The sequence below is a fragment of the Myotis lucifugus genome, unplaced genomic scaffold (genome assembly GCF_000147115.1).
Source record: "Myotis lucifugus unplaced genomic scaffold, Myoluc2.0 scaffold_6, whole genome shotgun sequence".
NCBI classification, from domain to species: Eukaryota; Metazoa; Chordata; class Mammalia; order Chiroptera; family Vespertilionidae; genus Myotis; species Myotis lucifugus.
The window spans coordinates 12641045-12666469 of NW_005871054.1; the positions used below are offsets into that span (position 1 = coordinate 12641045).

Sequence of the window (25425 nt, forward strand, 5' to 3'; positions counted from 1 at the left end):
TTCTCCTGGGGCAGGAAAGCCGTTCTAACTGCCGGGGCACCCCTAAGACTAGTACGACAGGAAGAGTAATACCAAAGACGGCCGGCGAGGCGGGGGGCAGTCGGGGCGCACTTCCTGGAGGAGGAGGCGCGTTTCGCGCGCTCCAGCCAGTGAACCAGCCCCTTCCCTCACTCACCGGTGTCCGGAGGGGTGAATAAGGCGCTCGAGATGGCTCTCCGGCTGCCTCCACCACTGGGCAGGACCAGCGCCCTCATCTGCCGGACCAGCTGGGGCATGCGGTCCCAGAGGCCCTCGGCGCGGCAGCGCTCCAGCTCGCTCTCTACCTTCAGGTGGGAGCTGTGTGCGCCCTTCGCAGCCATCTTCGCGCGGGCGCTGTCATGGGAGGTGCGGCTAAGAAGTGGAGACCCGGCCGGGGGCGGCGTCCCGGCTGGGGCGCACACGCAGGCGGGGTCGAGGAGGGCGCGGACGGCGTCCGGGGGCCCGGGGGCAGCGGGGGCCCAGGCGGCGGCGGGAGAGCAGCAGCAGCAGCACTGATTGCACCGCCCGGCGCCTCCGGGCTGGGGCTCCGGCCGCGCGGCCCGGACGCGTCCAGAAGCAGCCTCCGCCTCTGCTGCAACTGCCTCAGTCGCTGCTGCCTCCGCCGCTGCTGCAGCTGCTGCCACAGCCCCCGCCCCGGGCCCGGGCGCCGCCAGCTGCGGACCCGCCCCTGGCCTCCGCTCCACCCCCGCGAGGGCGTGGCGCGGCTCCGGGGAGGCGGGCGCGCCTGCGGCCAGCGGGGCCACAGCAGCCAGGCTCCCGAGGAGCGCTCGCGGCCGCCCCGGCGCCAACCGCCCGCCGCCCGCGCGGCGGACTCGGCCTTCACTTTAATGCTGGGCGGAGTCCCGGCGCCCGGGGGCGCCCCTCTGCCCGCCCCCTTCCCCACCCATTGGGGCTCTTGGCCTGGGAGACCCCCGCCCCGACGTTCCGGCTTTGTGTGATGGCTCCGTCACCACTGCTGCCCCCGACACGTCACAAATCCGAGGAGAGGCCGGCCGGCCGGGAGTCCCCAACCCCGAGAGCGAGCCTCCCCGGAAACCCGCCTCCGCCGCGTGGGTCCTGCCCTGCTCCCTATGGGGAACGCGCCACCCCCGGGGTACGCGGGAGAAAACAGGCGGGTTTTGAGTCTCTCGACTCTATGGACGTCTCCACTCTAACAGACTGTTTCTTTCTTTCTTTCTTTTTTTTTTTTAAAACAGCGGAGTTCCTCTTTCCAACTTGACTCCCTTACCTAACCGACTGTCCTCAGCAGAATCCAATTGCCCTGGATTTCTTAAAGGTTTTAAGCTGTTTCTCCAACTTGGTATTTATTTATTTCTTCATTCTGGTGTCTAAAGACTGTGATCAAGGCTGCCCTGAGCTCTTGGCAAGGCTTAGTCTGGCTCTGTGGGGTACTAAGAAGTTCAGAGGATTACTTGGTGGCCTGGTGGGAGGGGCAGACCAACAACACCCTGTGCCTGGTACAGGTTCTGGCGGCCCCACCTCCGGGGTGCCCTCGGTTTAGTCTTGTGTAGGGATTGAGGCCATCACGCACAAAATCACAGTAAGACCAAAACAAAGAGCAAGCAAACAAAAAAACCACCTCCCTGTATGTAAGCGAAGACTCCAGAAAACAGGGGTGTCAGGGCAAGCTTTTAAGTATAGACTCCTAAGACCCCTCAAGTAGGTCTTTCCCACTGCCGGCACGTGACCTTGAGAGTGAGCATGGCCACTCAATGTTGGGAGCCTCTGGACAGCTGTAAACGTGGGAAGGCTTTTGTCAAGAGGGGCCCAGGCTCCTGGTGCTTATCCCACTGGGCCCTTGGCGCTGCAGCCACGGGAGGGGGGGGGGGCGTGTTATCAGTGGAAGGCAGTCTTCCTGCCCCCCACCCCATCCTCCTAGATACCCTCCTCTCCAGATTCCAAATGTAGCTCCATTCCTTGCTTGGCAGGCAGGGTTTCCTGAATTTGGAGGCTGTGCTGAGTACCTGGGGTCTGTCCTGATCTCCCAGAATCCAGGAGATAAGCGAAGAAAAATTGGGACAGCTCCGGCAGTTAGAATTTGCTCAATTTACACACACTCCTCCTTGCCTACTACTGTCAACTCTTCTAGCTGGCTTTTGGTTAGTTACCCTTGGCTGCCCTTGGTAGTTACCAGAACCGGATTTTGCTAGGAGAATGATTTGAGCATGTCCTTCCGGGGAGGGTGGCCCGAGAACACCCTGTGATTTACCCCAGATCTGGCAGTCCCCAGAGTCAGCCCTGGGGCCGACAAAGAAAAGCAGAGTTGATAAGCAGGAGGCAATCTTTATGGAAAAGAAAACCTCCTCCCTCTTTTCTGCAGTCCTTTGCCAACCCTGCCCCCAGGTTGCAGTGCTCCAGGGAACTAGCTGAAGGGGAATGGCTCCTTGTTTCTTTGACAGGTGTTCCAATATGTGTGTGGGCATGGGCCCAGGAGGGGAGGAACATCCCTTGCACTAGGCGGGGAAAGCCCTGCCAAGTATCATGGTTTAAACTTATGATGAGAAGAATTTATCTGTCTATTGAGATCTTGCTTCTAGGCACATCCTTTGTTTGGCTCAAATTCATTTTTATAATACAGAAACAAAAAACTTACCATGAGCTGCTCCTCAATACTGTGGAACACCTGCCTTCATGGCTCTTCTCCAGGAGAGATAAGACCCCAGCCTGCGAGCGACCAGCTTTTTGGGGGGACTGTAAGAGACTATGCGCACAACAACCATGACTAATTAGTAACATTTGCCAAAATCAAAGGCATATAAAAAGGGTGGTGGTGGTTTTTATTTTTTAATCTGAAATCTCTTAGGTGAGAGTTTAGGACAAATTCTGATTGCTACCAAGATAACTTGCTGATGAGGTGAAGCTGAGCTCAGAGGAAGTAATGAAGTTCATAGGAGGTATTGATTTACTTCCTACCAGTGGCTATGTGGTCTCCACTTTCAGTTCTTGGTTATCAGGGTTCTTTCCAGCTACTCTTCAATTTATTATTCAAGATGATTTTTTTCTGTGTTTAAGTTGTAATTTAAGTTTGGTCCTGGGAGGGTGTCAGCGTAGCTTCCATTTAATCTGCCGCCATTTCCCTGCTCTGAATCTATATCTTGCCTACCGGTTTTCTCAATGGGACAATAGGAGGAGATATGAAGACTCCTTTCTCCTTCAGGCTTTTGATTATTAGTTTTATTCCTTCTTTAGCACCTTGTTTTAGAGCAGTGGTTCTCAAATGCTGCGACCCTTTAATACAGTTCCTCACGTTGTGGTGACCCCCAATTTCATGGTTACAAATTGAACATAATTAAAGCATAGTGATTAATCACAAAAACAATATGTAATTATATATGTGTTTTCTGATGGTCTTAGGCGACCCCTGTGAAAAGGTTGTTCGATCCCCAAAGGGGTCACGACCCACAGGTTGAGAACCGCTGTTTTAGAGGCTATTGTGCAAATTTGGGTAAAGGTTTAGGTAGGTCATTCTGAACCTTGATGAGTTTAGTCTGGAAGAATATCATTAGAATTGTTTGCCCACAAAAGAGCTTCAATCTGTGCTTGATCTACACAAAAAAAATACTGGTACAACAATATCCAAGTTAGCCAGGACCTCATTATGAATAGAGATGTCCTCTGGGACTGGAGGGAAGAGACCATCAGGACACAGTCAATCCCTTGCTATTAAGTTAATGAGTGTCACAAAGGAAAAACTCTTTGGTTAAAGATTCTAGGCTAAAAAGGGGAAAAAAAGGTTCAAGGGTGACAGTTATCCGGGTTGGGGGGGGACCTGGAGAAGGTGCGATGAGGATTATTAACTAGATGCATGACTGGAATAGTTTGTTGACTCCAAGGAACATGCTGTATAGTAGTGCTCAGGTTTAAGATTGCTATTATTGTGCCCATATCAATCAAAAAGTTGTACTGTTGTCCTTTAATTTTTAGAGAAATGTTTCCTTGCAGGTTTAAGAATAGAATGCGAAATGGAACACCTTCATTGATAACTTTTTTCTTTTCCGTTTTTTTAGTTTCTTAGTTCTAGAGCCCTTTCAATATAGACTCTTTCAAGATTTTGATCATAGCATATTAAAGTCCCTATTTCTGGTTTAAGGCCATTCACAAAAAGTTAAGAGGGAGAGCCAAAGTCAATGTGAACAGTCTGACTGTAACCTATTGTGTTTGTTTAGCTAACGGCCTCTGTGTGTCCCAGTCTCATGACTGAATGCCCAAGTACTCCAGCTCAACTCTCACCTACTCGGTAAAGCCTTACCCTGCCACCCAGGTCTTACAATGTTCTTTCATCTCTGCACTAAATTTTAACATGGTCTGTGTCCTACAGTTCAGCTCTTTTCAATGTTCAATTCCTGCAATGCTTAAAAAAAATAATACTTAATACATTAAAAATGTTTCTCTTGCTGCTTCCCTTCTTTTCTATATTTCTATCATTGCAACCTTCAGTATATTTATAATAAGAATTTCAGGTATAGGTTAATAGGTGTCACTGTGAGAAATAAAATTTAAAAAGCTTACCATTCTTTTAAAATTGATTAACTGATTCATTCACACACACCCCTTCACTTATATTATTAAAACTATTAGATGTTGGGTCAAGAAGAGAAAATAATGATTAATTTTGCTTAGAGAAGAATAAACGGTAATGGTGGGGATTTTGAGGGAAGGCAGGAGACAAGTCACCTTACAGGTGATATAATCAAGTTAATTTATTCTGAGCAGGCATGTGTCAACATTTTACTAAGAAAAACAAGTGCAGTGCACTGAACTGACCTGTATAAAAAAAAATACTGAAAGCTGAGTAGAAGCAGCCCAGATCCCTAAAGGTCAATTTATGGAAGGATCAATTAGTTCAATGTCCATGCTACCCCCCAATTTGCCAAATGTGCAAGTTACCAAAAACTTAGAATACTCTTGAAAATATCCAATGACTATTAAGGTATTTTTTATGAATACCACATGGAATATTTTTTATTATTCTTCCAGGTATTATTCTCCAATATTCTAATTCAAAACATTCATATTTAACATATTCTAGAATGCTTTTATTCATGAATGTGTTTCATAAATGTATTTACGTTTCTTTCAAAACATCTTGAAATTATGGTAAGATAAATCAAACTTTCAATTAATTGGAAAGCTAAGCTCGTAAGTAAGTTGATGAAATCATGTAAGGAGAGTGGGAACTCAGGCTAGAATCCTGGGTGCCTTAACATTTATAAGTTGAACAGAAGATGAGAAGTCAGTGAAAAGAATTCTAGAAAGAATAGCCAGGCCTGGCCAGAGTGGCTCAGTTGGTTGGAGTATCGTCCAACCAAAAGGTTGAAAGGTTGCCAGTTCGATTCCAGGTCAGGGCACATGTCTGGGTTGTAGGTTCAGTCCCTGGTTGGGCACCTACAGAAGGCAACAGATTAATGTTTCTCTCTCATATCGATGCTCCCCCCTCCCTTTCTGTCTCTAAGCATGTCCTCAGGTAAGGAATAAAAAAAAAGGCCAGTGAGATAGGAGTGCATGATGTCAGAAAACATGAGATGAAAGTGTTTCAAAGTGGGAGTGGTTGGCTGTGATGAACAGCACTGAGAGGGTAAGTAGAAAAAGAGGAGAAGGTACCATTGGATTTGCATGAAGATTGCAGTTTCATTAGTGTGGTAGTGAAGAAACCAGAGGGAAAGGTTATTTGACGATAGGAATAGTTTATTAGAGAGGGAACAATTGGTGATTCAAGAGAGGGAAGAGGATAAGATCCGCAGAAGTGGAGCCATTGGTATCAGATACTGAGCTTCTTTTTTTAAAAAATAATTCTTTATTGTTGAAAGTATTACATATGTATCCCCTCTTCCCCCATTGGCCCCCTCTATCACGCTTCCCATCCCCCCAAAGCCTTCAGCACCCTATTGTCTGTGTCCATGGATTATGCATATATGCATACAAGGTCTTTGGTTGATTACCTCTCACCCACCCACCCTCCCCCACCTTCCCTCTGAGATTCTGCACTCTGTTCCATGCTTCAAGACTCTGGGTCCACTCCGCTCATTAGTTTATTTTGTTACTTAGATTCCACATATGAGTGCGATCATGTGATACTTGTCTTTCTCTGACTGACTTATTTCACTTAGCATGATACTCTCCAGGTCCATCCATGTTGTCACAAAGGGTAAGAGAGTCTTCTTTTTTTTTTTACTGCTGCATAGTATTCCATGGTATAAATGTACCACAGCTTTTTTATCCACTCATCTACTGATGGCATTTGGGCTGTTTCCAGATCTTAGTGATTCTAAATTGTGCTGCTATGAACATGACGGTGCATACATTCTTTCTGATGAGTGTTTCAGGTTTCTTAGGATATAGTCCTAGAAGTAGGATCACTGGGTCAAATGGCAGATTCATATTTAATTTTTTGAGAAAACTCCATACTGTTTTCATAATGGTTGCACCAGTCTGCATTCCCACCAGCAGTATACTAGGGTTCCCTTTTCTCCACATCCTCACCAGCACTTGTCATTTGTTGATGGTAGCCATTCTGACAGGTGTGAGATGGCACCTCATTATCATTTTGATTTGCATCTCTCAGATGATTAGTGACCTTAAGCATGTTTTCATATGCCTCTTGGCCATCTTGTCCTCTTTGGAGAAGAGACATTGAGTTTCTTGAAGAATGAGACCATGTCTTATTTGTACTTGTATCTCTAGTAACTCCCAGTATATAGAAGGTACTCGAGAAGTATTACTGAATTATTGAACAAATGAGCAAATGGAAAAATAGATGGATGGCAGATGCAGGGCTGGAAAATGAATGATATCAAACTAAAACTTCAGAGTAAGGAAAAGAGAAGAGGTGCTGGATTAATAAGGTTTCTTCAGGGACTTTGGGATCCTGGGTCTTGTCTCTAGGATAGGGTAGACAGATTTCAAACTCAGATGAAGATGAGAAGGAATAAGTGACTACTGAAGGCAGTTGCCTTAGCTAACTTTCAAGGCACTGATCTGCTAAAACAACTGCAGTGAGGGTTCTGGGACCATTTACTTTCTTTCTCTTTTTCCGAATCCAGGCTCATATGAAAAGTGATTATGTGTCTTTACAGAGCCAAATGGGAGGAAGGTTTTAATAAATGACAGTGCCACATTCAGTTACCCATCTGGTCAATAGCTATCCACTGAATGAGTCTTATATGGAGGGAAAGGTATAAGTGCAGGGTTACACAGGGCTTATCTGTTGGTTTCTTTTGCTTATGGGTGTGTGTTTTTTATTTTTATGAATGCTTGCCTTCTATTGAGATAGCAGCTGATTTCACGAACTGCACAGGTGAGGTGGTGTTTGAACCGGGCCACCCCTAGTCCTGGTGGGACTCCCCTGTGAGTGAGTCGGTGTTGCAGAAGGCGGCTTTGTGGAATGGAGAAAGCAGAGTATGGAAGCAGGCCCGTCTTGGAAACACAGGACTCCAGGCCGGCTCCAGCGTCTTCCAGCCCTTTCATTAGGAAAGGATTTAGGATTCCTATTTTTTTTCCCAATTTTCAAGTGGACGTGGAGGCGGAGCTGGAAGCTAGCCTTGGCGTCTGCTCCGATGGTTTTGCCCCTCTACGTCCTACGCGGGTCTACGTTCCTCGGGGTTTCCTAGCAACCTCCCGGGCCCCTGGATGCTCAGGTTGATCACACCGGGCTGCAGCCGAGCGTCGCCTTCGGGAAGCAGGAAGAACGGCGTCCGCCCGACCCTCGGGCCCGTTACACGTGGAATCTCCCGAGCCGTCCACCCTGCGCGTCGCCGGGCGAGGGCGGGGCCGCGCGGCGCCAATGGGCGGGCAGAAGGGAGCGCGCCTGCGCACGGCAGGTCGGGGGGCGGGGCCGGGAGAGAGAGGCGCTGAGGACGGGGGCTGGCGAGGCTCAACGCGGGGTCGCTGCGTGTCTGGCAAAGTTGGGCAGCTGCGGGCCGTGAGGGTGAGTGAACCCGGGAGCAGCCCAGGGGCGGCTGCGGCCGGTGAGGCCCGAGTCCCCACCTGGGGGAGGAGGCCGTGGGGCGGCGCCAGGGGTCCTCAGCGGGGCTGGGTCCCGGCGCCCCTCTGTGGTCCTGGGCGCCGGGCTCGGGGTGAGAGGCTGGAGGGCCTGCGTGGGGGTCTCAGCCCCCGAGCCGGCTCGGGAGGCTTAGCCGGCTTAGAAGCAGAGCCTCTCTCTCTCTCTCTCTCTCTCTCTCTCTCTCTCTCTCTCTCTCTCTCGGCGGGCCACTGGGGGCTGTGAAGCCAGATGGGCCCTGCCGGGGCCGATCTCCGCCCTCTTGGAGGACCGGCCGTGGGCATGACTCCATCTGCTGCTGGCACCCCCTCTCCTGCGACCCTCGCCCCCCTCCCCCTCCCCTTCCCCATCTCCTCCTGGAAGAGACAACAAGCAGGTCCTGTCTGGCCGGGCGAGCTTGGTTTGGCTGTGCCCGGGAGTGGGAAGGCGAGGGGAGGTGATTTCCTCTTGTGCTCCCTACCTGGGGCATGGGCACTGCCACCCACCCGGTGCCCAGGCCACAACCTGGGCGTCATTCTCGCCTCCCGTGCCCCTCGCCACCCGTATCGGATCCATCACAAATCTCTCTTGGGTACGTCCGCTCTTCCACTCCCCGTCTCTCTGCTCCAGCTGCCTCAGGCCGCCGTCGTCTCTGCCCCGATGCCGCAGGAGCCGCCTGACCGGTCCCCTGCGTGTCTTTGATGATCCTCTGGAGCTTGTTCCTACCGGAGAGCCAGGGTGATGGTCTGAAAGCACACACCTGGTCACCACACCATTCCCTTTCCGACCTTTTAGGAGCTTCTCGTTGCTCTTCCACGCTCTCCAACAGGGATGCAAGCCCCTTCTTAGCCTGTCCTGTTTTCACTCTTAACTCACCAGTCTCTACTGAGTCTCCAACCATATTGGACTGGAGTTCCTGGTTTAGACCAAGTTCCCTCTAGGCTCAGGTGTCGGCTACATCATGTTCCCTCCCCCTGAGGTGCTGTCCTTTGGTTGGAAAAAATCCTCCTGGTCCTTACTGAAGTTCTCCAGGTGTGGGTTGTGTGTCTTACTGGTCCGCAGGTTGTAATCTGTGTGAGTGAGCTTTGTCTCAGTCATAGTCCTGTCCTCAGTAGCTTGTGCAGCACCGGGCTGTTAGTAAAGAGTATGTTAGTTAAATATATAAATGAAGCATGGCAGCTCCTTGGGCTCCCCCAGATGAACAAGTAGACCCAGTTATCAAATGCCTGCACTTCCAGAATCTGTTCTCAACCCCCAACCCCTGTAGAGGTTGCTTTGGCCTAGGAACTTGGTTATTTTCTCACCCTCAGCTCAGGCCCATGGAAGTTTTAAACGGGGAAATACCGATCAGAGCTTTTCTTTGGCATTGACTCTGGGTTCAGGATGTCTGGATGTTGGTGAGTGTGGCTGCTCTGAGTTTGGATTCTTAACCGAGGGCCTTCGGTGTGAGGGAAAACCTGTTAACAGCTGCTGTGGGCTTGATGGGAGGAAGGCTGGCTCCATACTCTTCCGTGCTGGTAGGACAAACTACATAATGGGAGGGGTGGGTGGGCCAGGCCACATCACTGGTGGGAAGGCTCCAGAGGGAAGTTGTTTTTCCAGCTTAGGCCAGATCTTCTGTGATAGGGAACAACATACCTAAGGCCCAGACCCACTGCTCGGATTCAGACGTGAAGGCCTGCTGTCTGTAGGTCAGCTCAGCACTTGGTGATACATTTAGTAGGGAATAGAAGAGACAGAGAAGATGGGTTCCCAGCCCTCAGAGCCGGAGGAGAAAAGAAAAACAAAAGGAGAACAATATGTGACCATATGTTAAGGCCAGATGAGTGTGAGAAGCTGCAGACTTGAGGTCAGAGGAGGGGACAATGGATCTGGGCCTGGAAGAATCCAGAGATGGTATTTTGAACTGGGCCTGGAAGGAAGAGGGAGGACAGACAGACGGAACCAGTGGGCGCAGTGCTCTGGGACGGGGAGAGGACGCAGCGAGGGGAACTGACAGTCCCAGCACTGCGGGATCTCACGACTGCGGATGGTTGGGTGCTTCGCTCCCAGGCCTGCGGCTTCTCCTTGTGAAGGATGCCTCAAAGCATGGGTTGTACGCTGAAGTCTCTTTCAGGAATCTCTCCTCCTCTGGGTTTTTCTCCAACCTGGCCTTTACATTTTCTCAAAAAAGCCCAGCGAGGTCAGGAACTCCCAGGGTTTATCTGCCCGGCTGTTTGCTCATGGCCTTGGACGAAGTGGTTGGAGTGTGGGTGATGCAACTTGTTCATGGGCGGAAGGGAGTTGCTTATGTTTCTTTTCGAATGTGCCAGTTTAAAGTGTTAGGTGGCGGTCAGATTCCCTGCTTTCATTACAGCACTCGGAGGGAGAGTTTCTCCTTTGTGTTCATAGATTCGGTTTTTGTTGTTGTGATCTAATACAGGCATACCTCGGAGGTATTACAGGTTCCGTTCCTGGCCACCACAATAAAGCGAATTTCACAATAAAGTGAGTCACGTGAAGTTTTTGGTTTCTGAGTGCATATAAAAGTTATGTAAAAGCCCTGGCTAGGTAGCTCAGCAACAAAACGAAGTATGCGGGTAGTTAGAAACCTGCAACAGCACACCACGACGGGACATGCTCAGTATTAATGGTTCTTGGCCATTATTATGCCTCCCTTGAAGAAGGGATCATTTGGACCCATAGTTAACTATACTACCAATCACTTTTTGCTGTTCTTCAAAGAGGACCCCCCTCCCCCAATTTGATATACTGAGTTTCCAACCACATAGTTATAGGAAATGGTGCCATGGGTTTAGTGATCATTTAGCTCAACTATCTGATAGATATCTAAAAAAACAAAGTAGTTTTATGTTCAGTTACATTGACATCTGGCAGCATGTTCGTAAAGTGGGACTCTCCCCCCACCCTCCCCCTCCCCCCCAGGGACCATGGCTCACAGACTGAGGATTGTCAAATCTGTGCCTGGTACTGTGCTTGATGCTAGGAATGTAGATGCAGTCCCCACCCTTACAAAGCCCAGTCCAGCAAAGAACACCGACAGTAATCAGGCCTTGGTCAAGACCACGTTCACAGCTGTTGCCTGAAGGGACGTACTCAGGAGCATATGGGAAGAGCACTGAAGCCAGGCTTGAGATTGAAGACGGCTTGCTGGAGAAAGAGGCCTTTAAGGTGTAGGAGTCTGAAAGGCTTGGGAGGACCCGGCTTCCCACTCTGATCCCTCCTGTCCAGAACTCTAACAAACTGTTCTGTTCTGTTCCGGCCGGTGCAGTCACTGCTGAGAGTAACTCGAAACCTTGTTTTCTGGTACCAGGTACAGTGGCAGTGGCCTTATCAGGGTCTGGACACTTTTATTTGGTAAAATTGGAAATGTGGTTTCTGTTTCTAAATTATTTCATTTTTTTATTTTTAAAAAAATATATATTTTATTGATTTTTTTACAGAGAGGAAGGGAGAGGGATAGAGAGTTAGAAACATCAATGAGAGAGAAACATCGATCAGCTGCCTCCTGCACACTCCCTACTGGGAATGTGCCTGCAACCAAGGTACATGCCCTTGACCGGAATCAAATCCAGGACCTTTCAGTCTGCAGGCCGACGCTCTATCCACTGAGCCAAACTGGTTAGGGCTGAATTATTTTCTAGAAATGAGAACTGGAAGCCCCTTTTTCATTCCAGCCATATAACATTGGAACAAAATTATGGGATGAATTATATTAAATACATCTTTGTAAATAAAAAGCACATTTATAGTAGAAATCTTAGAAGCAATAGAAAAAGTAAAAATAAAAATCACTTCTAATCTCATGGCTCAGAAGATAATCTTTATTTTTAGTTGTTGTTCTCTGTGTGAAATATACATATATTTAATATATATATATATATTTTTTATATTGATTTCAGAGAGGAAGAGGAGAGATAGAAACATCAATGATGAGAGAGAACCATCAACTGGCTGCCTCCTTCTCACCCCCTATGATCCAGCCCGCAGTCTGGGTATATGCCCTGATGGGGAATTGAACTGTGACCTCCTGGTTCATAGGTTGAGTATCAACCACTGAGCAACACCAGCTGGGCTACATACATTCTTTTTTACAAAAGCGAATTTTTCTTTACAGACTTTTGCAGCCTGTTTTTTGTTTGATATATATTGAGCATCTTTTCCCTTAGTCCTTCAGTCCCTACTATGATATCCCTCCTTAGTAATAAGACTAGATGCTGCTTTTTCACCCTCTAAGTCAGTGGTTCTCAACCTTCCTAATGCTGCGACCCTTTAATACAGTTCCTCCTACAGTTCCCCAACCATAAAATTATTTTCGTTGCTACTTCATAACTGTAATTTTGCTACTGTTATGAATCGTAATGTAAATATCTGATATGCAGGATGTATTTTCATTGTTCGCAACCCACAGGTTGAGAACCGCTGCTCTAAGTGATACATCCCACTGACTATTGTCCCCTTAGGGAGGGGGCCATGGGAGGTTATGCTGCAGATAGGCAACATAGGTTTGGGAAATTTTCCTAAATGTAGGGGTGGCATTTTCCAGGGTCCTTTCTTTTAGGATGGGTGAGGGGGTTGCAACACGTCTACTTCCCAGCCCAGGTACAGGGAGTAGAGATGGCAGAGCTTCGGAGCTGAGCTCGGTGTGTAGCATGCGGAAGGGTATGACCAGTACTTATGCTTTATCTTTACTCTATAGGTTTGGGGCTGTGGCTGCAGTTGGCCCCTTAGGAATTACTGTCCCTTGTTATCCAGCAGAATCTGCACTGCCTTTTAGGAAGTGAATGTGTTCGTCGGGGCTTTCTTTGTATTGGTGTGCAGGTCTCCTGGCTGTCCTTCCCCTTCCTGTTTGAGGTCAGTCCATAAGCCCCGGGAAGAACCAGCACTTGCAGTTTAACAGTAAAGCCCTGCCTGAGCCTTGGTGGGGAATGTTGATGGGAACAAAGCACGCCCGACCTCGGGGAGCTTGCTCGTAGCTGACTGCCTTCCTGTTGTTGACCACAATCCCAGGTCTAGCCAACGGGAGAACTTGATGGAATCCGAATTTCTGTGTACCCCTCCTTTCCACAGCTTTTTCACGTGGTTAAACTACTTGCCTCTGTCACAGCGCTGAAAGTGGACGAGGCAGGGGTTAATGTCCTCTTCTCTGCGCTGGCCTTGAACTGACCCACCTCATCGCTTCCCTCAGCTACCTTTGCTCCACTAAATACCTTCCCTACTGTGTGCCAGTGGAGCCATTCTGAAAGCAAGCTCGGATCTCATCTCTCACTCAGGAATCCCCAGGAACTTCAGTCCCCTTGGCCGACCTGCCAAGTCATGTTCAGTACTGCCTGGGCAACCTTTGCAGCCTATTGTTCCTACTTCACACTCTCTGGGCTCCAGACCAACTAAATCACTTGGAGTTTCTTTCCCACTTCGCTGCACCTGCCCCTCTGCCCCTCTGCTCCCACCATTCCCTTCATCCTTCAGTCCCGGCAGGTCCACAGCACACTCCCCCATCCAGGCCCAGCTGAAGTCCCCATGCCTGTCAGCACTCTCTGATTTTCCCTCACCCAGAGGAAGTTTCTTTCTGTGAACTCTCAGAGGGGTATCTGTCTAGGACACCCCACTGTCTGCCTGTGTTCGCCTCTCGGTAGAAAGTATTGCTCTCACCGGACTGTAAGCTGCTTGTAGGCAGGAATGATCTTCAAACCCATTGAAGCTCTCAGTGAGCTGCTTGGCCTTCTGGAGGTGCTTCAGGAAGGTCATGGAGCTGCCCCTTTGAGTGACGGGGACCTAGAGTCTAGTGGTCTGGTGGCAGAGCTGGCCTCAGAGTCAGTTTAACATATTCTCTTCCCCAACTTTGCTCCTTTATCAGGTTTCTCTGGAGCGCACTGTTTTGAGTCTTGAAAGAACTTGAACTCTGGTGTTCTCACTTTCATCTTCTGTGTTCCCCACCTCCCAGGTGCCAGCGACCATGAGATCTCTACAGCTGCTCAGAACCCCCTTCCTGTGCGGCCTGCTCTGGGCCTGTTGTGCCTCAGGTACCAGGGCCGAGCAGCCTGGGGCCGGTTCTTCCCATCACGGCAGCATGGGGCTGGATAAGCACACAGTGCACGACCAAGAGTACGTATTCAGCCAGCGCTGTGGCCGGGGTCCCCTTCCTCTCAGCCGCGATGGCACACTCGGTCCTCTTTTCCTTCTACTCACATTTTCCAAGGATGCTGTGGATTCCTTATATCCACCTGTGAGTCAGGTATTCCCTTTCTCGTCATCTTATCACCAGTGGAGGATCTTGAGGCCCAAATGGGATAAATGACTTGCCTGAACTCATTCTGTCTCACCACAGACAGACACACACACACACGCAGTAGTGGTGGTGGAATCCAGAATAGAGCTAAGGTTTCTTGACTGTGACAAGACCATATTCTTTTTTTATTGGCACAAACATTGAGTCATTTGTTGCAACTTTTGTCTTGGGCCAGAATTGCTTTAAAAAGAAAAGTTTTTTTAATTGATAGCCTCAAAAAATGTTATAGCAACATTCTAGTAATAAAGAGGAAAAATCACTCATAACCTTGCCAGCATAATAAATGCAGTGTTTTATTTTACTCCTGCTCCCTTCACGGCCTTGCCTATATCTGCCATCCTTGAGTGTGGTCTGCCCCTGTTTCTCAATGGATGAGTTTCAAGATTTGAACTTTTAAGAGTCCTTAAGGTTTCGGCATGATCCCACTGTCCCTGCCAAGTGGTCTGAATCTAACTGTTGGTTTCTAGGCATATCATGGAACATCTAGAAGGTGTCATCAACAAACCCGAGGCGGAGATGTCTCCACAAGAACTGCAGCTCCATTATTTCAAAATGCACGATTATGACGGCAATAATTTGCTTGACGGCCTAGAACTCTCCACAGCCATCACTCATGTCCATAAGGAGGTAGGTCAGGCAGTGGTGCACTGGGCAGCTCGCGGAAAGGCCTCCCTTTGGTACTTCAGCACCCTGTCTTGATGGTCCGTGCTGCCCAGTGCAATAGTATTGTTGCTTCTCTTTGTTCTGCTTGCTACTCTGTTCTGTCTCCTCCTATTCAGTGGTCCTTCTTGCAGAGGGTGACCTGCTACAGCTGAAGCCCCAGGGCCTTGTGTCTTTAACAAGACCTACAGGCATTTCTGCTGCATACCAGAGTTGAAAACCAGCACCCAAAAGGCAGACCATGTTCAAGATGCAGAGCAGGGAAGATGTCATTTTATTTTAGAAGAATGGGGAACCAGGGAACCAAGGGACCGAGGGGCTCAGCAATAATGGAGGGTTTGTACAGTGCTGCAAACAAAGCAGTTTGCAAAGCACTTTCAAGTAGGTTAGAGATCTCACCCGATCTTTGCAACAGCCTTTGAGAAGGCAGGGGCTGGCATTGTTACTACCTGATTTTAGAGAGGAGGAAATGGAAATTGAGATCTTTTGTCTTCAGATCTAATGCCTGTTCTGCTCTGCACATTGCAGTGTAGAGAGAGGAGGGGAGGCAACGTTGGTGAGGTGGCTGTGATCACATGGGCGCCAGGAGAGCAGGTTTGGGTTGACTTGGAAGGCCGTGGGCAGCGCTAATAGCTCCATACAGGAGATGGCGTGACGAGAGCAGTGTTTTGGGGACATCCTTTGCTGTGGGAGGCTGACTGTTAGGCATGAGGAGAGTCTGGTCTGAGGAAGAAGAATGGTTCAGAGTCCTGGCAGGCGAGGGTGGTGGTGGCAATAGGAGAGGAAAGGTAGATATGGAAGAGGTGCCAAAGGAAGAATTGTCACAGGATGTGAACAGCGAGAGCTTAGCACTCAGCACAGTGAGCCTCTGGAGCAGGAGAAATACCTTCCCTCAAAGACCCTAACAGGGTCTGCTCTGGTCGGCAGGCTTCTTCCTCTTGTTCTCACCCCAAGGTCTAGTCCAGGTGGACCGTTTCTCACTGTGTCAGGGCAGATTGTGCCCAGAGCTGGTCCTCGGGAGGGCCTGGGCTGTCAGCTTTTCGCTAGGATGGCTTTGTGGGTCCTGGAATCTGTGAAACGCATCATTCTTTTAAAAAAAATCTTTATTGTTGAAAGTATTACATATATCCCCTCCCCCCCACCATTGAACTCTTCTAGCCCACCCCCACTCCCTGCTGAAACACATAATTCTGTGTAAACCATATCTAGCTTTCTACAGTGAACATGGATGACTTTTGTAATTAGAAAAGGCTAAGAAGTAATTTTTAAAATAAATAAGCAAGAGCCTACTTTGATTATATCTTCTAACTGGCAAATATAATTTCTAAATTGGATTGTTATGAATTGACTATATCTGATACATGGCTTGTGGATTCCTAGAAAGTAGCCAGGTCCTACATTGAAGTTTTCAGACATGTACGAGCATGGACATTTTGGAAATTGGCTAAGTACTTCCAATAAAATGTGTCAACTCATTGTCTCATTTAAATTTTGTAGGGAGGGAGTGAACAGGAACCACTGATGAGCGAAGAGGAACTGATTAACTTAATAGATGGTGTTTTAAGAGACGATGACAAGAATAATGATGGCTACATCGACTATGCTGAATTTGCAAAATCACTCCAGTAGACATTATTTGACCATCTCCTAGTTATTATGCAAATGTGACCCATTATAATGTGATTGAACACTTTCAGTAAAGCAGAATAATTCATTTCCAATTACTGCTGAAGTATTTTGGTAAAAACCTGTAGCAAGTGTGACACTGGTGTGAGAAAGAGAAGTCAAGAGCAATGGGACATGTCCCCAAGTACTGTTAAATCTGTTGGACAAGGGCTCGATTGAAGAGTCTTTGTAAGATTATTGGATTATTGGAGCTGAGGACTCAGGAACAGGACTGTAGAATACTGATGTTCTCTTGGTTTTAATTCATGCTGCCTGAAAACTAAGACGAGCTTTGCCAAGTGGACACACTTTTCAGTAACAGTGAAGGAATGGAATCAATGCCAAATGTTCCCCCTTGTGGGTGCTGTCTCTTCAGGAAAATGGTCAGTATTCTGTAAAGTTCCCTGGCTTAAATGATTACTTGCTTTGGGCAAGTGAGTATTGATTAAGCTATTTCAAAGCCACAGCCTCACGTGAATGTCAGATATTGAATTCAGCTAGCCAGAGTCTATCTTCTGGCACTTGGATATGATACACCACTGACCTAAGAGATTAACCTTTTTCAGTTTTTCAATAATTTTATGAAACTACTGCCATATCCTTATACTTTATTTCTTTTATGTCTTCTTCAACCTGGGAGAGACCTTGAATTTAAAACTGTTCTCTAATCAATAGCACATGTTTTAGCTTTCTTAATATTTGTATTTAACTCTTGTTTCTAGAGTTTCGCTTTTGCAGTTTAGAAACGTAGGCATGCAAGGATTTTCCCTTCTGCCTGATACAGCGGGGGTAAAACTGCTAGCTGCCGTCGCCAAGTGCAAGTGAAAAGATCGTTCACCGGGCACAGTGATGAACCTGATACAAGTTGTACTTAGAAGGAGTATTGTTTAAGTGACCCCTTCTAGCCTAAATATGTGAATTCTTTCAGATCAGGAAAGATTGGAAAGAGAAGCCTAAAAACTCAACAGTGTGAGTCTCAGTAATAGCTGAAAGTGAGAAGCAGCAGCAAATTGTGATTTGGTTTTTTGGATGTAATGGACATACTGTGATAGAAATCATAAAATGATGATTGAATGGGGGAAAACTGCATAAAATTTACTGTAAGATGTATAGAGACTTATTTTCTTTATTGAAGTATTCTTATAAGAAAACATGTATTTGTAAAAATGGTTTCCTGTGTCACGTATTTGTGCAATCAGAGCTGAATTATAAACTATTCTTGTAAAATCTAGTTATTTTGGAAGATTTATATAATGAATTCTGGATATATGACCAATAAAACTGATGAAACAAAATAAAGGGCCGTTGATTTTGTCTAATAGGCTTCTTCTCCCATCACCTGAAGGCGTTGTTTATCTGATGCAGATGTTTACCGGTGCCTGCTCTCTGCAGGTCCTGTGTCCCTCCCTGCCTCTACTGCTCCTTTTGCAGGGGTCGATTCCCAGTATTCAGTCACTTTCCTCTTTTAGACATTTTTTTTCTTCTGAATGAAATCACTTTTTAGACCTTTTTTTCCTGGCCAAGTTCAGATTATGACAACATTTTCTGGCTTAGGAAAACAGTGTTTTCTCCTTGAGTCTGGTGACTGTTCTTTCTTTGCTGGAAAATTTAATTAGATAGCATTATTACAAGCCTCCCAGGCCCAAGCAAAAAGTACAGTCCTCTGGCTTTTTGGAAATAACATTTTGTTCTGCCAGTTGAAAAGCAAGGAAGGAAGTTGCCATTGCCTCCCCCCACCCCAGGATCCTTGGATCTTGCACTGGCCCTTCGTCATCCAGAGCTGCCCTTCTGGACGGATCTAGTGAGTGGGCTTATGGTTGGAGGAACTTCATACTGATGGCAGCTAGGAAGGGGGTCAGTGAGGCAGCTGGGAGGAAGAGAAGCAGATCCTTAGAAGGTAGAGTCATCCCGTTAAACAGGATGGACACCTTCCCCTTGCATAGCTGGCTGCCATTGAAAATGATTCCCCGCTGGCCTTTGTGGTCCTGTTAGTCTGCCTTTCCTTATAGAAAGTCTCCCTTGTGGGCGAGGGGCCTGTGACCTTAGGGACACAGCACGATTAGCCTTTTCCCAGAAACCCCTTTACCTCCCCTCCCATCCCCTCTCTGAGGCCTCGGCCTTCGCATTAGCTCACCTCAAGGGTTTTTAGAAACACCTCTGTACTCAGTTTCCTTATATGAGTCAGCCTTATATGAGCACAAGCTTTGGACTTGGGCAGACCTGAGTTGAAACCCTAGGCCTGCTACTCTGTGAACTTTAGTTTCTCATGTAAAAAATAACTTTAATAATACACCTACAGAGTGGCTACGAGGATTAACAAAATGAAGAAAAATATATAAAGCATCTAGCAAGTGCCTAGCAGAGTAGGTGCTAAACACAAACTTACCTGTTCTCAGCCTTGCTGAGGAGCCTGGTCCCGCCCTCAATGAGCTGGAAAAGCAACAAAGAAATTGATGACTCCGCAGGGGCATGGATCTAATAAATATCCATTGTTTGTCGTATAACCTCTCTGGTCTAGTTTCTGGATTTCAATATCTGATGGAGAAGAGAAAAAAGAAAAGCTTCTTTTCTTTTATAAAGTCACATGCCAGACTTCCCCTGAAGGTTCTGAGGGGAACACAAATATTCTTGCCCAATAAAAACATGCTAAATCACATTTGACCTCAAGAGGGAATTCATTATCTCAAGAACCTAACCAAATATCCATCAGGAAATTAGTAGCAGGAGCCATGAATGTTATGTCTGAACTTCTTGGGTGTTAAATAATTATAGGACTTCTGCTTCTGGCAAGATAGACTAGATGTACTTTTCCCCATTCCTCTAAGCACAACAAAACCATGGGGCATTATATATAAAACAAACATAAGAAGACTGAAAGGTGGAGAGAAGTCGGACTGGCTAGGGGCCTTGGGACCTACGCAACAATATGGAGGTAAGTTTCCTGTCTTTTTTTTTCCTCTCTCTCATATATTCTCAGACTTGGAGCTAAGGAAGCCGGCAACCCAGAAATGCCAAAAGGAGCAGACATTAAAAAAGAAAGAAAGAAAATCTGCTTTCTCTAGCCAAAGGATGAAGAAAAGGCCAGCCCACAAGGCAGAAAACTTTTAGACAATAACTTCTCTACTCCAGCCAAACCCTGCAGGGAAATCTCGCCCTGCCAACAAAGGCTGACTGGGGAGCCTGGACGTCCACCCTTGCCAAGCAGTCATGAGGCGCCCCTCCGCCTTCCTGTATCTGAAGTGATGCCAGAGGAGGCCCAGGAGGGAGCTGGGACGTGCATTCTCCTCATGCTCCAGGCATTCACAAGCCCCCTGTCTCCTGCCCACAGGGTCAGTGGAGAACACACAGGGGACCTGGACCTGGGCTCCCCTCCCCTTCCCCCCTGGGTGTTCAGAGGAGGCAAGTGGAGGGTCAGGACCTTCACCACTGCCCAGGGATAACAGGCCCACCTTCCACTGCCGTGTCAGTGGAGGCCATGGCAGGGGTTGGGGGTGTGCGGCAGCGTGCGAACTCCCACCCCTGCCCAGCAGTAATGAGGAGCTCCTGGCCTTGGGTGTCAATGGAGGCCAAGTGGAGAGTCTGGACGTCTCCCTCCACCTGTCAGTACTGAGGCAGCACCCTGCCCTTCCCCTGCCAGAGAGATGTCAGAAAACCAGTTAGAACAGAAGTTTAAATAAGATCCAGTCTCATTACACAATACAAACATGTCCAGATTTCAATAAAAAAATCACTCATCATACCAAGAAACAGGGCATCTCAGACTGAAGGAAAAAAAAAAAAAGATGCCAACACTGAGGTAACAGATGTTAGAATTGTTGGACAAAGGTTTTAAAACAGCCATGATAAAAAAATACTTTAACAATTATGACCATGCATCAAACAGAGAAAAAACCACAACCAAGTCTCAGCAAAGAAATAGAAAATATAAAGAACAACCAAATAGAAATTTGAGAACTGAAAAATATAACCAAATAAAATAACCAAAAGAAAAACATTACTAGAGTGGAGGGGGCAGAGGAAAGAATCAGCGACCTGGAAGATAGAACAATGCTGCAATCTGGCCAACAGAGAGAAGATGGACTAAAAATAAATGTGCAGCGCCTCTGGGACCTGTGGGACTGGAACGAAAGATCTGATATTCTTCCCGCCATCAGAGTCCCAGGAGGGGAGGAAAAGGAGGCAGGAGCTGAGCAGGGATTCAAAGACCTACAGGTTCAAGAAGCTGAGCAAACTCCAACGAGAATAGGCCCAAAGAAATCAACCCCAAGACTCATCACCTTCTGAGAATTACAGACACAAAAAATTTGAAAGTAGTGGGAGTGAAACAATACCTTACCTATAAGAGAAATATGGTTATTTTATGTGGTTATATTTTTCAGTTCATCAGAAACCATGGAGGCCAGAGAGAGGTGGCACAACAACTTCTAAGTGCTGAAAAAAAAAAAAAAAAAGAATCCTCAATCCAGAATCATGTAGTGAAAATATCCTTTGGGGAGATGGAGAAATCAAGATTTTCTTAGACAAAGGAAAATGAAGAGAATTTCTCACCGGCAGACTGACCCTAAAATAATGGCCAAAGGAAGTTCTTAAACAGAAAGGGAACGATAAAAGAACAATATATAATGAGATATTACTCAGCCATAAGAAGAATGAAATCCTGTCATTGTGAAAACATGGATGGAGAGTATTGTGCTAAGTGAAATAAGACAGAGCAAGACAAATGCCAGATGATTTCACTTATATGTAGAATCTGAAACAAACAAAACAAAATAGAAACAAACTCATAGATACAGAGAACAATTCATGGTTGCCAGAGGGAAAGGGAGTTGGGGGGAGGGAGGAGATGGGGGGAAAGAGGAAGGGAATTAAGAAGTACAAACTGCCCTGACTGGTTTGGCTCAGTGGATAGAGCGTTGGCCTGCGGACTGAAGGGTCCCAGGTTTGATTCCAGTCAAGGGCATGTACCTTGGTTGTGGGCACATCCCCAGTAGGGGCTGTGCAGGAGGCAGCTGATCGATGTTTCTCTCTCATCGATGTTTCTAACTATCTCTCTCCCTTCCTCTCTGTAAAAAATCAATAAAATAAAAAAAAGAAGTACAAACTGCCAGTTATAAAATAAGTCATGGGATGTAATATACAGCATAGAGAATATAGAGTAATAACATTATAATGAATAACTAGACTTATTCATAAGGAATATAAATGTTGAAACTAATACAATATGTCAACTATAATAAGAATAAATTTTAAAAAGAAAAATAGTTAAATACAATAGACCTTCCTTCTCTCATATATTTAATATTTGAAGTAAAAATTATAATATGGTCTGATGTGATTCCAAATATAAGTAGAGGAAATATTTAAGACAATGATGTTGCCAATGGGGGAGGGTAAAATCATGTAAAGAAAAGTAAGTTTTTTATACTTAAGATGATGAATGTGAAATGGTACAGGCACCCTGGAAAACAATTTGGCAGTTTCATAAAAAACTAAGCATGCAACTACCATGGGATCAGCAACTGAATCCTAGGGCATTTATATTGGCACAAAAACCTGCACATGAATATTTAGAGCAGCTTTATTTGTAATAGCCCCAAACTGGAAACAACCCTGATGTCCTTCAACAGGCAAACAGTGAAACAAGCCCTGGCACGTCCATTCCACGGGACACTCACTATTCAGCAGCCCAAAGGGACAGACTATCGATATGGAGAGCAACCTGGATGGATCTCCAGAGCATTATGCTGAGGAGAGAAAATGCCAGTCCCAAAGGGTGACACTATAACTCCATGTATACAGAGCTCCTGGAGTGACAACGTTATAGAAATGGAGACCAGATTTGTGGGTGGGAGCAGGAGAGAAGTGGGTGTGGCTATTAAAGGGCAGCAGGCGGGATCCTTGCGGTGATGGAAACGTTCTCTGTCTTGACTGTATCAGTGTTAATATCCTGGGTGGATGTTGTATTATAGTTTTAGAAGATGCTACCCTTGGGGAACTGGGCCTAGGGTACACAGGATCTCCCTATGATTTCTTACAACTGAATGTGTATGGACCTAACCTTTATTTCAAACTAAAATGTTTAATCAGACAGGGTGATGGATGATTACTAGAACTAGTGGGGTGATCACCTGGTAAGGTCTAAAAATGTCGAGTCATCTGAAGCTAATATAACTAATATAATATTGTATACTCAAATAAAAAAATAATTAAAAGTTTAATTGAAAAGCCAGTTTTGAAAGACAAAGTCTTTTCAATACCCCCATAGCAATTTAACCTCGGGACAGAGTGGGAAGGGGCAGTTGGTTGGTGTTCAGGCCCCAGGGGAGATACTGGCTGTGCTCACAGTCTTCTTTGAGAGGCTTTCAGAGAATTTGCTTTGCTCTGCCAGATCATCTGAAAGGAAACATTGCACTGGGCATTTTCTGTCCATGAATTTCTAATTGCCTTCCCACTGGCTGGCTGGGGAAGGACATACAGGCCAGGCCTGCCAAGGCTAACAGGCCCTGCTGCCCAGAGCGGGGAGAAGGTTTGCGGAGGTCCTTGTACCCTGCTGGACGGGAGGATGGGAGGCTGGCCTAGATGGCTGGAGTCCCAGGGACTGAGAGAAAGAGAGTCGCCTGCCCCTGTGGGTACTGGCAAGGGGTGGGGAGGGAGTATGTGGCTGCAGTTGGTGAACCTAAGAGATGCAACAGGTGTACACATGGGGGAGATCTTAGGGAGAGATCTTGACTTTCATGGAAGTCAGAGAACTAAAACGCAGGCAATAGTGATGGCTTATCCCTGAGCAGGCTCTGGTGTTCATAGCTAAATTCTATGGGTGCTGTGGAGAGTGAGAAGGAAATAGTGGGCCCATATCTGAAGGGACAAGGGTGCTAAATCAAGTGTCCCTGGGCTTGCTTTGAAGGGTTTTGGAAGTGCCCATTCTCATAGCCTATGGGTTAGGGGAGCCCAGGACCACATCAATAACAACTTCATCAAAACCCAGCCTTGGGCTGTGCAGCAAGTCCCTGGGTGGGAACACGGTGGTGTAGAAGGATCAGAGCACAGAACAGAGGCTGACGGTGCGGCCTAGAGCTATAGTCAATGACCTCCTCTGCCTCAAGGTGGCTTCCACCCTTTAGCTAGAGCACACGTGTGCCTGTCTCTTGATTGTTCTGATAACATTTCTCCCCCTCCACGAAGGTGGACATACCCAGGCTATAAGGCCCTGCCTATCGGCCATAGTTTCAGAGCAAGGCCCTGATACCACTCAAGTTGGGCCAACACATTCTCTCTTCCAGAGATTTGATGTTTGGGACTGAGGGACACAGCAGTAGGAAGGCACGGGGGTGGAGGCATGGAGTGGGGCCCTTGCTACTGAATGTGTGGTCCGAGGACCACCAGCATCTCCTGGAGTTTCATGACGGCTCACCTCAGGCATCACCCCAGATTGGCTGAGTAGGAATTTGCTCTTTACCAGGTGCCCCGTGACATGTGAAGAAGCACAGCTCTAGAGAGAAGGTCCCCAGACACCTCTTGCCAAGAGGCCTGAGCTGCCCCCTTCCTGCTGCTCTGAGAAGCGTGGTTCCACCCTTCCTTGGATCCCAGTGGAATCCTATTGAATTGTCTTTTTCTGAGTCTGGGCAACTTGGTTTCTATGCTGTTTATAACCCAGGGGACCTTTCGAATGCATATGGGCAAGTCAGGGGGGACAGTGTGATTGAAGGGCAGGCTGACCCCATGTGCCACATCAACCAAATTTCATCAACAGATGCTCTGTTCACAGGTGCTCTGAGTCTTGAAAAATTCTGAAATGGAGGTGGTGTTAGTCATTTATCTTTTAGTATGAATGCCTTTTCAGGTTCTTTCCTAAGGGACCCATTTGCTGGGCTGGACATAGGAGAAGTCATAGAAACCCATGTTTATACTGTGGCAAAGCCTGTCTCTGCTCCCCCAGGTAAGGCCTGTGTTGAAATTGCTCCATGGGCCCCTTTTAATAAAGTATGAAAATAATTATGACAATTATATCTTAATAAAACTGAAAGAAAAAAAGACATCCATCCCCTATCACCTGGGAAGTCTTCTCTGATCGTCCAGCCTGTGGCCATCTGTCCCTTCTCTGAGCCCCCGGAACAGCTGTTCTTGACCTTTTGTGTCCTTGGACTCCTTTAAAAAATAATATGTTCAAATGCATTAAGCACACACACACACACACACACACACACACACACACAGGATTTCAAAGAAACCAATTATATTGAGATACATATATCAGAATATTTTAAAAGGGGAACGATTTAGTAACATATGCTTCATAGTTAACATTAATAAGACCTAGCAGCAGGTTAATAGTTGCTTTAATTTCACAGTGTGATGCGTAAATGATTTGCGATACCCGTAACAACTATACTATGATAGGAAAATATTTTATAATTGCCATGAGTGATGAAGTCACACATTCTGATGATACCACCACAGTTTTTTGCTTAATTTATAATTGAAGAAAATGCTAAATTTCATTCTGAGGTTTGTGAAAACAAAGATGTGATTTTTTCCCCCACCTAATTCCATGGGTTCCCTGAAGTGAATCTAGGAAGGGTTGATAGCAATAAATAATTATAACCACCAAATGATAAGTGTTTAAAAAACTGCAAGCCAAATAGATGTGTATTAAAGTAATATTCCAGTTCCCATCGCTCCTCGGCTGGCCATTCCCCGGGGTCTGCTCCTCTTCCACGTGGCATTGTTTTGGCAGGTGCTAGGTATGCGGTTCGGTGGACCTGAGTCTGTCTTGTCTCCTGGACTACCCGCCTCCCTC

General features: G+C 46.9%; 2 protein-coding genes and 1 long non-coding RNA gene across 10 annotated transcripts in view; 1 reads left to right on the plus strand and 2 right to left on the minus strand.

Annotated features, from left to right (window-relative positions):
* The window catches only part of TTC7A (tetratricopeptide repeat domain 7A), a 106927-nt gene extending 106221 nt beyond the window's left edge, over positions 1–706 (minus strand). For 2 of the 4 annotated variants that reach the window (XM_023747019.1, XM_014447516.2), the window contains exon 1: positions 176–573. In XM_023747019.1, coding sequence (XP_023602787.1) covers positions 176–359 — 184 coding nt within the window. In that variant the 5' untranslated portion in view covers positions 360–573. Of the gene's footprint in view, positions 1–175 lie in introns of all 4 variants that reach the window. The other 2 variants (XM_006083380.3, XM_023747029.1) reach the window with 2 other exon arrangements.
* Positions 190–17923, plus strand: MCFD2 (multiple coagulation factor deficiency 2). Of its 5 annotated transcripts, none has more exons than XM_023747051.1 (5): positions 190–329; positions 1236–1339; positions 13959–14119; positions 14771–14930; positions 16461–17923. In XM_023747051.1, the coding sequence occupies exons 3-5, from the start codon at positions 13971–13973 to the stop codon at positions 16590–16592; spliced, it is 441 nt and encodes a 146-aa protein (XP_023602819.1). In that variant the 5' UTR covers positions 190–329; positions 1236–1339; positions 13959–13970; the 3' UTR covers positions 16593–17923. The 5 variants fall into 5 exon arrangements, with proteins under 5 accessions (XP_023602819.1, XP_023602828.1, XP_023602824.1 ...); XM_023747056.1 differs by lacking the exon at positions 190–329 and adding an exon at positions 992–1132; XM_023747060.1 differs by lacking the exons at positions 190–329; positions 1236–1339 and adding an exon at positions 573–1132.
* On the minus strand, positions 15691–24755 carry LOC111823979. Its single transcript, XR_002827093.1, has 3 exons — positions 24679–24755; positions 19015–19163; positions 15691–16033 (listed from the first exon to the last, which is right to left on the minus strand). It is a non-coding gene; the product is annotated as an uncharacterized LOC111823979 (long non-coding RNA).
* Positions 24756–25425: the final 670 nt, after the last annotated feature.